The 13,350-nt window shown below is 36.9% G+C and overlaps 3 protein-coding genes and 1 long non-coding RNA gene across 4 annotated transcripts; 3 read left to right on the plus strand and 1 right to left on the minus strand.

The window, feature by feature from the left end:
* The first annotated feature begins 2,944 nt into the window (after positions 1–2,944).
* On the plus strand, positions 2,945–5,357 carry alien (COP9 signalosome complex subunit 2 alien). Its single transcript, XM_065310220.1, has 6 exons — positions 2,945–3,130; positions 3,235–3,555; positions 3,734–4,076; positions 4,134–4,463; positions 4,535–4,676; positions 4,746–5,357. Exons 1-6 carry the CDS (start codon positions 3,077–3,079, stop codon positions 4,888–4,890), a joined length of 1,335 nt encoding a protein of 444 aa, XP_065166292.1. The 5' UTR covers positions 2,945–3,076; the 3' UTR covers positions 4,891–5,357.
* A 92-nt stretch (positions 5,358–5,449) lies between these two features.
* Positions 5,450–7,034, plus strand: Jwa (PRA1 family protein Jwa). Its single transcript, XM_065310226.1, has 4 exons — positions 5,450–5,590; positions 5,755–6,206; positions 6,269–6,390; positions 6,803–7,034. The coding sequence occupies exons 2-4, from the start codon at positions 5,801–5,803 to the stop codon at positions 6,884–6,886; spliced, it is 612 nt and encodes a 203-aa protein (XP_065166298.1). The 5' UTR covers positions 5,450–5,590; positions 5,755–5,800; the 3' UTR covers positions 6,887–7,034.
* LOC135797730 (uncharacterized) lies at positions 6,408–8,050 on the minus strand. The gene is made up of 3 exons (XR_010549619.1): positions 7,912–8,050; positions 7,564–7,719; positions 6,408–7,503 (listed from the first exon to the last, which is right to left on the minus strand). It is a non-coding gene; the product is annotated as an uncharacterized lncRNA (long non-coding RNA).
* Positions 8,051–8,322: 272 nt separating this feature from the next.
* TppII (Tripeptidyl-peptidase II) lies at positions 8,323–13,350 on the plus strand. The gene is made up of 12 exons (XM_065310219.1): positions 8,323–8,522; positions 8,579–8,753; positions 8,813–8,941; positions 9,042–9,540; positions 9,602–9,845; positions 9,911–11,287; positions 11,374–11,608; positions 11,723–11,967; positions 12,031–12,248; positions 12,301–12,580; positions 12,636–12,798; positions 12,860–13,350. Exons 2-12 carry the CDS (start codon positions 8,595–8,597, stop codon positions 13,082–13,084), a joined length of 3,774 nt encoding a protein of 1,257 aa, XP_065166291.1. The 5' UTR covers positions 8,323–8,522; positions 8,579–8,594; the 3' UTR covers positions 13,085–13,350.

The raw sequence follows: 13,350 nt of genomic DNA on the forward strand, positions 1-13,350 counted from the left end.
CTCTTGTTCGATATTTTTCGCCGTCGTTTGTTGTCTTAGCGCGTGAAAAATTGTTACAAACAACAAACCACTACACATATCGCGCAAAAAAATAAAACTAAAATGTCTGCGGGAGAAAAATCCCTCAAGACGATAACAGCCGCAACAACAACAACCAACAAGAATACTCGTACAGTTAAATTCGATGTTGTATAAAAGTGCGCCTGTGCGCCGTCGCGGAAGTAATGCGGCTGGCACCAAAGTGCTATCGACTTCGAGATTAATGTCTCGTCATTTTCGATCATAATTTCTTCGAGTGGAAAAATTCAATCAGAAATATTATTAGAGTAGACACAAGACGCAAGAAAGGCTGAAAAAATCGATCAGAGTTTGCCGAGGCAATACATTCGCAATTTTTAATGTACACTCAATGTGATGAGATGAAGGTTTGCATCGATGCAAACATGTTGACTTGGCGCCCGTACACTACGAGTACATAAATTGTTACGGTAAATGACTGTTTGTGCCGCAATCGAATGACCAAACACATTATCACTTCATATTGCGCATGCAAGGATGGTAATTGAATCGTTAAGAGCTAATAAGATACATGATGTGTGTGCTTTACTTTGAAGGGTTGTAAAACTTACAAATGGTGATAATAATAAACTTTTACAACATTTATATGATAAAGTGGTTTGTTTTATATGTTAGATTAAAATTTGAAGTTAATTGGAGTAAATTTCAATGAGATATGAATAAATTTCGATGAAAAATCATTATTTATGTCGTTTTACTAAAATATCTCAAAAATTATATCAAAACTAGCATTTGCCTGCGATTTTATCCTGGAATTATTTAATAAAAATGTAATTCATTTTTACTCTCTAGATCTTGACATAGTATGTGTCAATTCTATCAATAAAATTCGCAATTTTATTTTGAAGAAATTAATAATAAAAAGATTTGTTAATAATGCACTTCAGCGCGCCATCTCGGATTCAACTATTTAACTATAACTATGATTGATCTCAATGCCAACTTTTATCCTATAGAAAAGAGCTGTCTTTAGAGTTTTTCCGGCAATTATTCGAATTTTTCTCGCCGTAAAAACCATTCTTGGACTTTAACGAACATTTTAAAAAAAGAATTGGCCAAATTGGTTTAGGCGTTGTTGAGTTATGCGCTTACTAACTGATTTTGCGATTCATTTTTATATTATAGATACATTGAATTTACGTGAAGTTAGGAAGGAACTATTCCTGACTTAATATTGTATCACCACGTACTTTAAAAATTATTATCCGATCAGTTTTGTTGATGTTTTTAACAAAACATGTTTGAGAGAGATGTCGTCTGATGTCATTTTTACTCTATTCTTGGATTATCAAAGTTAGTGTAGCTAGTTTCTTGTCTAGCTCTTGAGAAATTGAATGAAGTGCAACATCGAGCACCCCCCCCCAACATCCCCACACCTCAAACTTGTACCATGTATCACAATGAATTCCCATTTTCACGGTATTTCGATTGAAATTTTTTTTAAATTTAAAAATGTCTCAATATTTTGATTACGAATATCTCAAAAACTAAAATCGTTGGAAAGAAACGGATTGAACCCTCTTAATCCTCATGAAATTCTCTATAAGCTAAGATATTCCAATGATGAAAATTCGTGAGGTGGAAAATACCCCCGCGCCCTATGTATGTACTTCATGACAGTGACAGATTCGTCTGCTGCAGTCTGCAACGCAACATCTACCACCCCCTACCACCTCCACCCCTCGCGCATTTTGTTTTGTTTCATTTTCGACTGTTCAACAAATGCTCGCCAAATGTTCAACAAACTTTCCACGTGCTTTATTTTAAAACAGCTTGTCACGAAACCAGCAATACCACTAAACCACCCACACAAGATGATCCATCCATCGTCGTCGGTGGTGTTTGTTTCTTTCTTGTGTGTTTGTGTAAGCAAAGACAAATTTGTTGTAAAATGTAATTGGATGTTGGCTCAGACAAGACAACAGTTAATTCAGCTAGAATCATTACGACATTGCAAAGCCACCCGGCGAACACTGAGCCAACTAATCCGCCGGTTTCTTTGCGCTTTATTTCACCAAGCAAACCGGGATGAACAATATGAACTCGTACGAGACCGGAAAGTAATAGCGACGCGCAATGTGGTGTTCTACGAGTCGGCGGCGAAGAAGCGAAAATGATTGCTGGTCACCGCAAATAACTTCCGGTGTGCACTGTGTGTGCAAACATCCAGAGCGGACCGGAAACTCTATTAATTATTGCTGGACTTTAGACTTTTATACACTTGCTGCGTTTTATTAGCTGTGTTTCAATTCCAAGCAAATAAAATGAATAAAAATAACAAAACATTCAAGTAATACTCGAATGTTCAAGTTTCTGTGTTTGTTTACGTTGAAATCTTATCGCGAATTCCGATGGTTGATCGCGATAACAACCAAGCCATTTGCTTATTGCGTTACACATACACTATAGTATCGAAAACTTAATCCATTGAATACATAAACCAGCAAGGGTGAGAAACCCTTACACTACTAACGTAATTAAAACGATTTCTCAATATCACGTAGCATAAGCAGCTCAATTTATTTCGCTTTCTGCGCTCGCAAAACGTTTTGTAACCGTTAACACAACATATACAAGTTTTACAATTGAATTTAAACTTAAAACTATCAAATTATCATCTTACTCTTGTAGAAGGGCTTCGAACACCTACAGAACACTTTCTTGAAGTCGACTTGCACTATTACACTGTTTTATTTTTACGTTTTAGTCTCTTAACAACATTCACGACAAACACGCACTGTAATTGTAACCGTTACAATAACTTGTCTGCAAAAAAATGCAACGCTTATCTTACACTAAACAAACACAAAAGAATACGTTAGAAACGGTGTACGTGGCGCCATCTACACGCGCATATTGCAACATGTCAGCATGTCAAATAGATGCAACTCGAAATCATCACAAATCGCTACGCAAAACTTAACACCGCTGAATAATTAATAATTCGTCAAATAATCTGTGTTATCGCCAGCGCAAATTGCGCCGAAACTCGCGGACGATGAGCGACAACGAGGACGACTTTATGATCGAAGATGAAGAAGATTACGGCTTGGTAAATGATATTTTTCGACGATTTCTCATCGCATAACCTGCAAATCAATCAATTTTTCCTTGCTTTACACTAATTTATCACCGTCGATGTTGATTGGATTGTAGGAATATTCAGAGGATAGTAATTCCGAGCCGGATGTCGACTTGGAGAACCAATACTATAATTCTAAGGCGCTCAAAGAGGATGATCCAAAGGGTGCACTCACATCATTTCAGAAAGTCTTGGATCTTGAAAGTGGAGAGAAAGGAGAATGGGGTTTTAAAGCTCTCAAGCAGATGATTAAGATCAATTTCAAGCTGGGGAATTTCAAAGAGATGATGACCAGATACAAGCAGTTGCTTACTTATATAAAAAGTGCAGTAACAAGAAACCATAGTGAGAAATCAATTAATTCAATTTTGGATTATATTTCTACATCAAAAAATGTAAGCAATGTTTTTAACTACTATAAAATTGTAAAATGAAGTTATATTTAGTATTATTAGTTGAGGTTTGTGTGTTTTTCAATGATTTTAACGAAATTTTGTTCATATAAGTTAGGCAACCAGTCATACATCGACATAGAAATTAATTGAAATTTACTTGTTTTTACTTTAATTTCAGATGGAATTACTGCAGGACTTTTACGAAACAACACTAGAAGCTTTAAAAGATGCCAAGAATGATCGGTTATGGTTTAAAACCAATACAAAACTTGGTAAATTGTATTATGATCAAGGTGATTTCAACAAGTTAGCAAAAATTCTCAAACAATTGCATCAATCATGTCAGACTGATGATGGTGAGGATGACTTGAAGAAAGGCACGCAACTGTTGGAGATTTACGCGCTGGAAATACAGATGTACACTGAGCAGAAGAACAATAAGAAACTGAAAACACTGTATGAGCAGTCATTGCACATCAAGTCTGCTATTCCACATCCTTTGATAATGGGAGTGATTAGGGGTAAATCATTAAATAATATTTTTAAAAGTCTTTAATTTGACAAATTTTTGATACTAGAATGTGGTGGAAAGATGCATCTGCGTGAGGGAGAGTTTGAACGAGCTCACACTGACTTTTTCGAGGCTTTCAAGAACTACGACGAGTCGGGAAGCCCACGAAGAACAACTTGCTTAAAATATTTAGTACTTGCCAATATGTTGATGAAATCAGGAATAAACCCCTTCGATTCGCAGGAAGCCAAGCCTTACAAAAACGACCCTGAGATTCTAGCGATGACAAATCTAGTAAATGCGTATCAGAACAACGATATCAACGATTTCGAGCTGATCTTAAGACAGAATCGTCAAAATATTATGGATGATCCTTTTATACGCGAACACATTGAAGGTATTCTTATTTATTTATCATAAACCAGATAAAAAAATTGATTTTTATATGTTTTTTTGTTATTTTTACAGATTTATTGAGAAATATCCGCACCCAAGTACTTATCAAATTAATTCGTCCCTACACGCGAATCAACATACCGTTTATCTCAAGAGAATTGAACATTGATGAAGACGACGTGGAGAATTTGCTAGTTTCGTGCATTTTAGACAAGTAAGTAACAAATAACTATAAAACATGCCAATTGTAACGTTTTTTACTATGATTATTCATATGTTTTAGTACAATCCAAGGACGCATCGACGAAGTCAACCATGTTCTCTTCCTGGAGAAGCCGAACGTCAACACGACGCGTTACAATGCTCTGGACCGGTGGACGAATCAACTGGGCGCGCTACACATCTCAGTGGTGAACAAGATGGCCTAAACACACCACACCACTCGCGTATTAACTGTTTTTTAATGCTAATATTATTGATAAGCAATCTGCGGATAATCGAACCAGTGTTTGCGCATCATTCGTTCGGATGGTGTGTGCGATGATGCCAAAAGTGAAATTATGTGTTATTTAATTTAAGAAATGCACATTCTAGATGCACAACTAGAACAAACAAACATCTTACATGCAACTTGCAACAATGCTGCGTAATGGCATTGTTCCGAAAGAGACCGAAAAGAAATCAGTGAATCTAATTAAATATTAAGATATATTCGATTGAATCAACCACTGTGCATTAACTCTGTGAATTATCTTAGGTTTGCATATTTAATGAATTGAAATTAGTTTCGGAAATCGAACGATTCGTACGTATGGTTGTTGAGTTGTGACAGTAATAACATTCTGTACGATTATCAGTGTTTAGTAACAACAATAAAAGAAGGATTTACATGTTTTATCAGTGGAATGTTTCTAAAATGGCGGACCAACCAAAAAATACCCAATGCGTAGTCAAACATTGGTTTTTTTTCATGCAAAAATTAAATATTTAACTAATATTCGACTAATTGTACATGTTTTTCGCATTTTTCACAGTTTTCCATGCGAAAATTTAAATTTCTTCATTTGACGCTTGATAATCGAATTACAAATCAAGGTTATACAAATCAGCTGTGAAAAGTGTAAATATGTACGTTTAAACTTTGATTATCACCTAAATCCATCTAGAAATTCCAATTTGTTTAAATTTACTCTCTTTGTCAATCACAGTTGACGTGGGGAGTAAAATCATACACGTTTTGTTACTGTTTTCCACTTCAACACTCACTCAATACATCATTTGTTTATTTATAGAAGTGAGATCAGATTTATCCCAAGTGTGCATCAGTGAGTTATCAAAATGAACAAAAACTCGATGGAATACGCACCCCTGCGAACCCTCGACGATTTCCTGCTGGAATCTGCACGATTTCAGATACCAAACTTCTCAGATTGGGAAAAATGGGGCAACAGGATTGTCAGCAATCTACTGTACTACCAAACCAACTACTTTCTAATGTCCATCATCATCTTTATCCTCTTTGGAGTGATGCATCCAGTGCAGATTATTACTGGATTTCTGGTTATGCTGGTGATCTTTACTGTTTTCTGCTATGTGACTAATGAGGCTGGTGCGATTGGGCAGTTCAAGTGTAAACATCCAGTGGTTTCAACTGGATTGATCTTTACAGTGTCATATTACTTGTTGGCAACTGTAATGGGTTCACTTTTGGTGTTTTTGCTTTCTATACTTGTACCATTTTGCAGTGAGTACTAATTTTTATGTTTTTCGAATGTTTTAAATATTATTGTTTAATTTTTTATTTAGGTATTTTCATTCATTCTTCTTTGCGTTTGAGAAACGTGAAGAACAAATTGGCGAATACTTTCGAGCCGATGGGAGTCACTCGTACACCGATGGGCATCTTCTTGGAAGAAATGGGTTTGCAGGTGAAAATATTTTAAGGTTCTCATCTTTTTTCCAACAAAAAGCAACAAAAACTCAAAAAGAGATGCAATTACATGCTACAAAAGTATTTCAATGTTGCAGTACATTAAATAATTAAAGTTTTTAAGCTTAAAACTTAAAACGCGCAGTATTTCAAGTGAAAAACTCAAAATTCGCTTCCAAAATGTTTAGATCAGCGAAAATATTTGTTAGCATTTGTTAGTGACTAGTTACCTAGATAGAAACGTTGACCATGACTATGACAAATCTTAAAATACTCAAATATATTAATACTTACAATTTAATAAACACTAAAACATTAATACAGTATAAAACAGTCCAAGTGTGATTGAAATAAAGCCACAAAACGTTAAAAAACGATTTGTTTAATTAATTTTATGTTTTGTTTTGCAGTCCCAAAGAAGTACAATTAAACTCGGAGATTTCTTTAAGCCTTCCTCACTGATCAAAGATTTCAAGTCATCAAAGACGCATTAACGTACTTTTGTCATGTCACGACCAATCCGCGCATGCACAGCCATTCATTACATGATTTACAGCCATTATTACCTTTTATTATTAATTGTTATTGTTTTAATTGATGTTACAAGCAATCCAAAGATAATATAGTCATTTTACATCCAAATGTATGCATTTAATGCACTTCACATGATTTTACGCACGTATTTTTGTTTAATATTATTAATATTATACATTTTATACATAATAACGTATTGTTTAAGTAGTAACATTCATTTTGGACACCTTCTGCATCCAATTCAACAAGTATTCCTCCTGATCATACAATATCCGAGTTGTTTTATGTGGTTTTATCATTAAAGAATCATGCCACGGTTTAGCTCGTCCAGTTATCAGCAATAAATCATCGAGTTTTATGTTTTCTACGTAAGCTATTGAGTTAAAAGTGATTTCGAAGCGTAGTAGTTCCAAGTCATATGTTTCCTGACATATTATCTTGTTTTTTTCATAGAAAAAAGTTTTTGGATTGAGTTTCTCTTCGAGTTTTTTCATGTTTTCAGTGAGGTAAGTCCGAATTGATTTTGGTTGATTTTCGCAATACATTGAAATTGATATCGTTTTGATTTTATCAGTAACTGAAGCAATAAAAATGGTTTAATTTATTATTATAGCTGAATAAAGGGGATTTGGCATACTTTTCATCACAACCAAATTTGTGCATATTTCCAGGCTTTTTATGTACCCACATATCGCGATATCAGTAAATTGCGCTGTGCCAAGCTGTAAACATTCATTTGCTGTGTTGTACGTGCATTTCAGTGCGTTTTCAATGGATAATTCCAAAATTTTGCCTGAAATTCAACATAACCTTACTTAACAGTTAACCTCCATTGCTCTTTTCAGATCCAAAATTAACTTTGAAATTAATTCAATTATGCAAAAGCAAGTTTGACCACTCAAAATTAATATAAATTCAAATTATCGGGTTTAATTGGGAAAGTTGGATACAAACTTAATTAATTAATAATTATCTAAATATTTACCTGCCATTCTCTGGTTTTGAGTGAACACAAAGTGGAATACATATGCTAATTTGTTGTTAATTGTTTAAATTATAATTTTCGTGCGCAGGCGTCTGTTTTCCTCTCTTTTCTCTCGGAAAAGTGTTTGTCAAATACCGTATAACCTCAACAGGCTGCACCACTGCTCCACATCTGCACCGAAAATAAGCAAACTCTGCCAGTGTTCGCAATATTGTCAGACATCTCCAAGTATTAAGTGCAAAACATCGTGAACCAGCAGAAAATCACCGATGAACAGCTTCGAAACGCCAGAAGAAGTCGAAATTTGACGAGTTTTTGCATTATTAGAGGGATTTGAACCTGTCTGGCTCACAAAGTCAATATAATCCGGTGGTTATCGGCAGATTAAAAGCGTTGATAACCAGAATCAACACTTGCCCTTCCAATTTGCAATAAAGTGCATTAAGTATAGAGTAACAACCTTGTGATCATTGTATACAGTTGAGTTTTCAAGGAAAAATTCTAGACTAGAGGTTGATTTAGGAGTGAATAAAGTAAAAATAGTAGAATTGTGACCACTGGATTTACAACTTCATGTGCAATTGGTTTTTCTTGGACAATATCAACTTATTGTGAGTATTTTTATCAAAAATCTTGAGTTTTTAATATGATGACTTGCATTTTTTAGTTAGTAATCTGTGACAATGGAAGAAAACCATGGAAATTTTCCTGTCTGGGGACTACTGCCAAAGAAGGAAACTGGTGTCACCTCATTCCTAAGTGATAATCCTGACTACAATGGAAAAAATGTAACCATTGCTATTTTTGACTCAGGGGTTGATCCAGGAGCACCCGGATTAAAAGTAATGCATCATTATTTTCAAATAATAAAGCTTTTAACCTTAATTTTTCTCATTTTAAGGAAACACCTGATGGAAAAGTAAAAGTAATTGAAAGATTTGACTGCAGTGGGTGTGGTGATGTGCAAATGACAACAATAGTTGAATCAAAAGAAGGTGCAATCACTGGTATCAGTGGCAAAACATTAAAGGTAATCATTTTGTTTCACTTAGAATAAATTTCCAATCAACCAGGAAATTTTTCCAGTTTTAATTCTGAAAACCTCCGCCATTTTGTTGATTTTTAAACAGATACCTGAATCATGGACGAATCCGACCAACAAATATCGCGTCGGCATCAAAAACTCTTTCGATTTGTATCCGGAACGTCTCAAGGAACGCATGCAGGAGGAAAACAAGAAGAAACAATGGGAGAATCAACACGCAATGGCGTCCGCAGACGCGTTGCGGCAGTTGAACGTTTTCGAAAGTAAACATACCAACGGACACGCCCTTTCCGAGGAGGAAAAGTTAGTAAAGGAAAATCTAGACGCAACTATCGAGCATCTAGCGTCTACGGAAAAGAAATACAACGATTGTGGACGATTCTACGATTGTGTAATGTATCACGACGGTGAAAAATGGATGGCGTGTGTTGACACGACAGAAAATGGCGATTTGAACAATTGTAAACTGCTTGGGGAATACAGCGTGACGCATGAATTTGCGCCGTTGAACGAAGCGGATCAATTGAATTTTAGTATTAACGTACACGACGATGGGGATGTTTTAGAATTAGTTGGATTGTGCTGTGAGTATTAAAATATTGAAAGTGTAAAGTTATTATACTAAATGTTGATTTAATATTTTAGCAAGTCACGGTACTCACGTGGCATCAATAACCTCCGCTTATTTTCCCGACGATCCGGAAAAAAATGGCGTCGCACCTGGTGCGCAAATTGTCTCACTGACAATCGGTGATGGACGACTTGGATCGATGGAAACAGGCACCGCGATGGTGAGAGCCATCATTAAAGTGATGGAACTTAAAGAAAAACTTGGTATTGATGTGATTAACATGAGTTATGGTGAACATGCGCATTGGTCTAATGCTGGGTAAGGAAATATTAAGTTATTTTGATATTGTGAACATAAATTTAACCTGTTTTTTAACTCTACAGGCGAATTGGTGAACTAATGAATGAGGTTGTGAATAAATACGGTGTTGTGTGGGTTGCATCCGCTGGAAATCACGGCCCTGCTTTGAGTACAATCGGTACACCGCCAGACATCAGCCAGGAAACTCTCATAGGAGTCGGTGCGTACGTAAGTCCGGATATGATGCTCGCTGAATATTCCATGCGTGCAAAACTACCAGGTATGCCGTATACATGGAGCTCCAGAGGCCCGACAATCGACGGCGGTCTTGGCGTAACAGTCTGCGCGCCAGGTGGCGCTATAACATCAGTTCCAAACTTCACTTTGAGAAACTCTCAGCTTATGAACGGCACATCAATGGCGTCCCCGCACGTAGCGGGCGCTGTCGGCGTGTTAATTTCCGGTTTGAAGCAGAAAGAAATCAAATACTCGCCGTATTCGATCAAACGCGCGCTGGAAAATGGCGCGACACGTCTCCAAGACGTTGAATTATTTGCCCAGGGTAACGGACTACTCAACGTCGAGAAATCCTTCGAATTGTTGGTGAATCACAGTAATGCGCCGGAACGTGACGTGCGTTTCCATGTCACATGCGGTGGCAACGCGAAAGGAATCTATATCAGAAACAAACCGCCGAAATCCATCTTTGAAGGATCCATTACTGTCGACCCACACTTTTTAGACTCCGAATCAATCTCACCCAACACCAAAATTGATTTCAATTTAAAACTTACACTGAAATGCAAAGAATCATACGTAGAACATCCCGCATTCTTAGATTTATCGAACATGACGCGTGTTTTCGGGATAAAAATCGACGTTTCGGGCCTGGAAGGCTTGAACACGACGTTTATCGAGGCGTACGATGTGTCTTGTTCGGCGAAGGGGCCTGTGTTCAAAGTACCCGTCACGATTATCATACCGCAGGATGTTCCCTTGAGTAACACCATTGTTGTTCCCTCGGCGCAGTTCGAAGCGAATACGATTTCCAGAACGTTTGTGACTGTACCAGAATTGGCGACGTATGCTGTGATCAAGATGCGATCACTGGAGAAAGAATCGATTGGGAAATTTGTTGTGCACACGATGCAGTTGCTACCAAAACAGTATTGCAAAGCAATGGAGATTAATAAACATGTTACGGTTAATTACAACGCTGAGAGTAGTCTTGCGTTTCCTGTGCAGGGAAATAAAACACTGGAAGTTGTGATTGCGAAGTACTGGGCGAATATCGGTAGCATTGAGGTGCAATATTCGATTAATTTCTTTGGCGTGAAGCCTAATCAAGGAAGTGTGACGATGATTGCTGCGGATGGTGTCCACAACGTGCATGTAACCACTCTCCAAGGTGAAGATATTCAACCTGTGGTCACTTTGAAGAATGCCGTACAAATTTTAAGGTAAAATATTAAAATTTCACAAAATGGCGTCTGATTTAACCTCAAATTTATTTTTTCTATATTTTCATGTAAAAATCTTTTTGAAGGCCTTCCGATGCGAAAATTTTATCTCTATCAAAGCGTGATGTGATTCCACCCGGAAAACAAATCTACGAGTTGCAACTGACGTACAATTTCCACCTGAACAAAGGCACGGAAGTATCGCCCAACTGCCCATTGCTGAGCGACGTGCTCTACGAATCCGAGTTCGAGAGTCAATTATGGATGATTTACGACAACAATAAACAGTTCATGGGCTGCGGCGACGCCTATCCCAGCAAGGTAATAGGAACCGACTCCATTTCATCATTTATTGACGGTGGAATGCAATAAAATACGCGTGCTTTATTACCGACTCATTTGTTACGCGCATTACGTGATATGTTTTGCTTTCAGTATAATATAAAACTGGAGAAGGGCGATTACGTCCTGAAGATGCACGTGCGTCATGATAAGAAGGATCATTTGGAGAAGTTGAACGAAGCGCAGTTGTTACTCTCGCAGAAATTGGCGAGCAGTTTGAGTTTGGATTGTTATTCGAACTATTCACAAGCGCTGATTAGCGGAAAGAAAGGATCGCTCGCGACGTCGTTTGTTAGTAATACGGTGTCTTTTTATATTGCACTGCTTGCTGCTGATAAGTAAGAATTTGATTTACCTAGAATTCTTTCAAAAAAATATTTGTTTTTGTGTTTTATTTATAGATACAGTACAAAAACGAATAACGCAGCGCATCATTTGTGCGGAACGATAACTTACGCAAAAGATGATGTCGGTAAGCGTGTTGACACTTATCCGATTAAATATATCCTGCCAGAAGCGTCGAAAAAGGCGACGAAACCTCAGGAAAAAGCCAAAACCAAAGCGGAGGAGTTCAAGGAAGCACTCAGGGAGTTAAAAATTACCTGGTTGAAACAACTTGGTATGTTTTTTAATATTATGTGTTTTTTTTTTTGTTGAATTTATATGTTTAGATGCTTCCAATGGTTCGGAAACTTTATACAACGAAATGCTCAAGGAGTTCCCTGATTACCTACCCACGCACACAGCGTACCTGCAGAGTTTGGAGGTGATGGAGTCCAAGAAACAATTGCCCCTGCTCAATAAGGAAGCGATTGCCGCACAGAAGGAGGAAGACATCAAGAAAATCATCACCGTGTGTGATAAAGCCCTGGAAAACATCTATAACAATTCATTATTGATGTTTTTCTCCATCAAGAATGATCAGCGTTGTGATGCCGCACAAATTAAACAGTAAGTTGTATTTTATTCAAATTAAAACAATTTTTTATGGTTTATTTTGTATTAGATTGATGGATCGTCAAAAAACGGTGTATATTGATTGTCTAGCACGTAAAGGCATAGCCAATTGTCGTCTTTACTTGATTAGCAGTGAAGATCCCACTCGAATGGAGAACATAACCACAATTTGGAAGAGTTTACTGCAGTTTGTCGATCCGAACGACTCTAAAGTAAGTGATATGTTCTATTAATGTGATTCATTCAATTAAATGTCAATTTCCATTCCCCAAGGCGTTCCAGGCAAACGCAATGTACTTTGCGTGCTGGCACGCGACTGTGTTCAAACACTATGGCCGCCTGTTGAAGTACCTCCAGCGTATCATCGAAGAAAAACCCACTCGCGACGTCGAAGAGAAGATCAACGAGATCTACAAGTTGCAGAAATGGGAGCATCTTGTCCGCTACCACGACCGGCTCATCCTCGCCAAATATCCGCATGGTTATCGACCTTTCTAGTTCAGTGTGGATATTGACATATACACATAGACGTAATAGATAATTGTAACTAATTTGACGATGCAGTAATTCTAAGTTGACGGATTTGTGTTGGAAAGGTAAGAAAAATGATTAGAAGCATCCACTTCTTTCTATTATTATTAAACATAACTTTATATTAGTCACTTCTTCGTTTAGTTCATCATTTTTGTTTTGTTTGGTTTCATTTTAAATACAAAATCTTAACTTGTACATGTATAATAAAAAATAAATCGATTTCAAACATG

The sequence above is a fragment of the Atheta coriaria genome, unplaced genomic scaffold (genome assembly GCF_025399875.1).
Source record: "Atheta coriaria isolate IRGN ID8LTWV9N9 unplaced genomic scaffold, Caltech_Dcor_3.1 hic_scaffold_8_pilon, whole genome shotgun sequence".
NCBI lineage: Eukaryota > Metazoa > Arthropoda > Insecta > Coleoptera > Staphylinidae > Dalotia > Dalotia coriaria.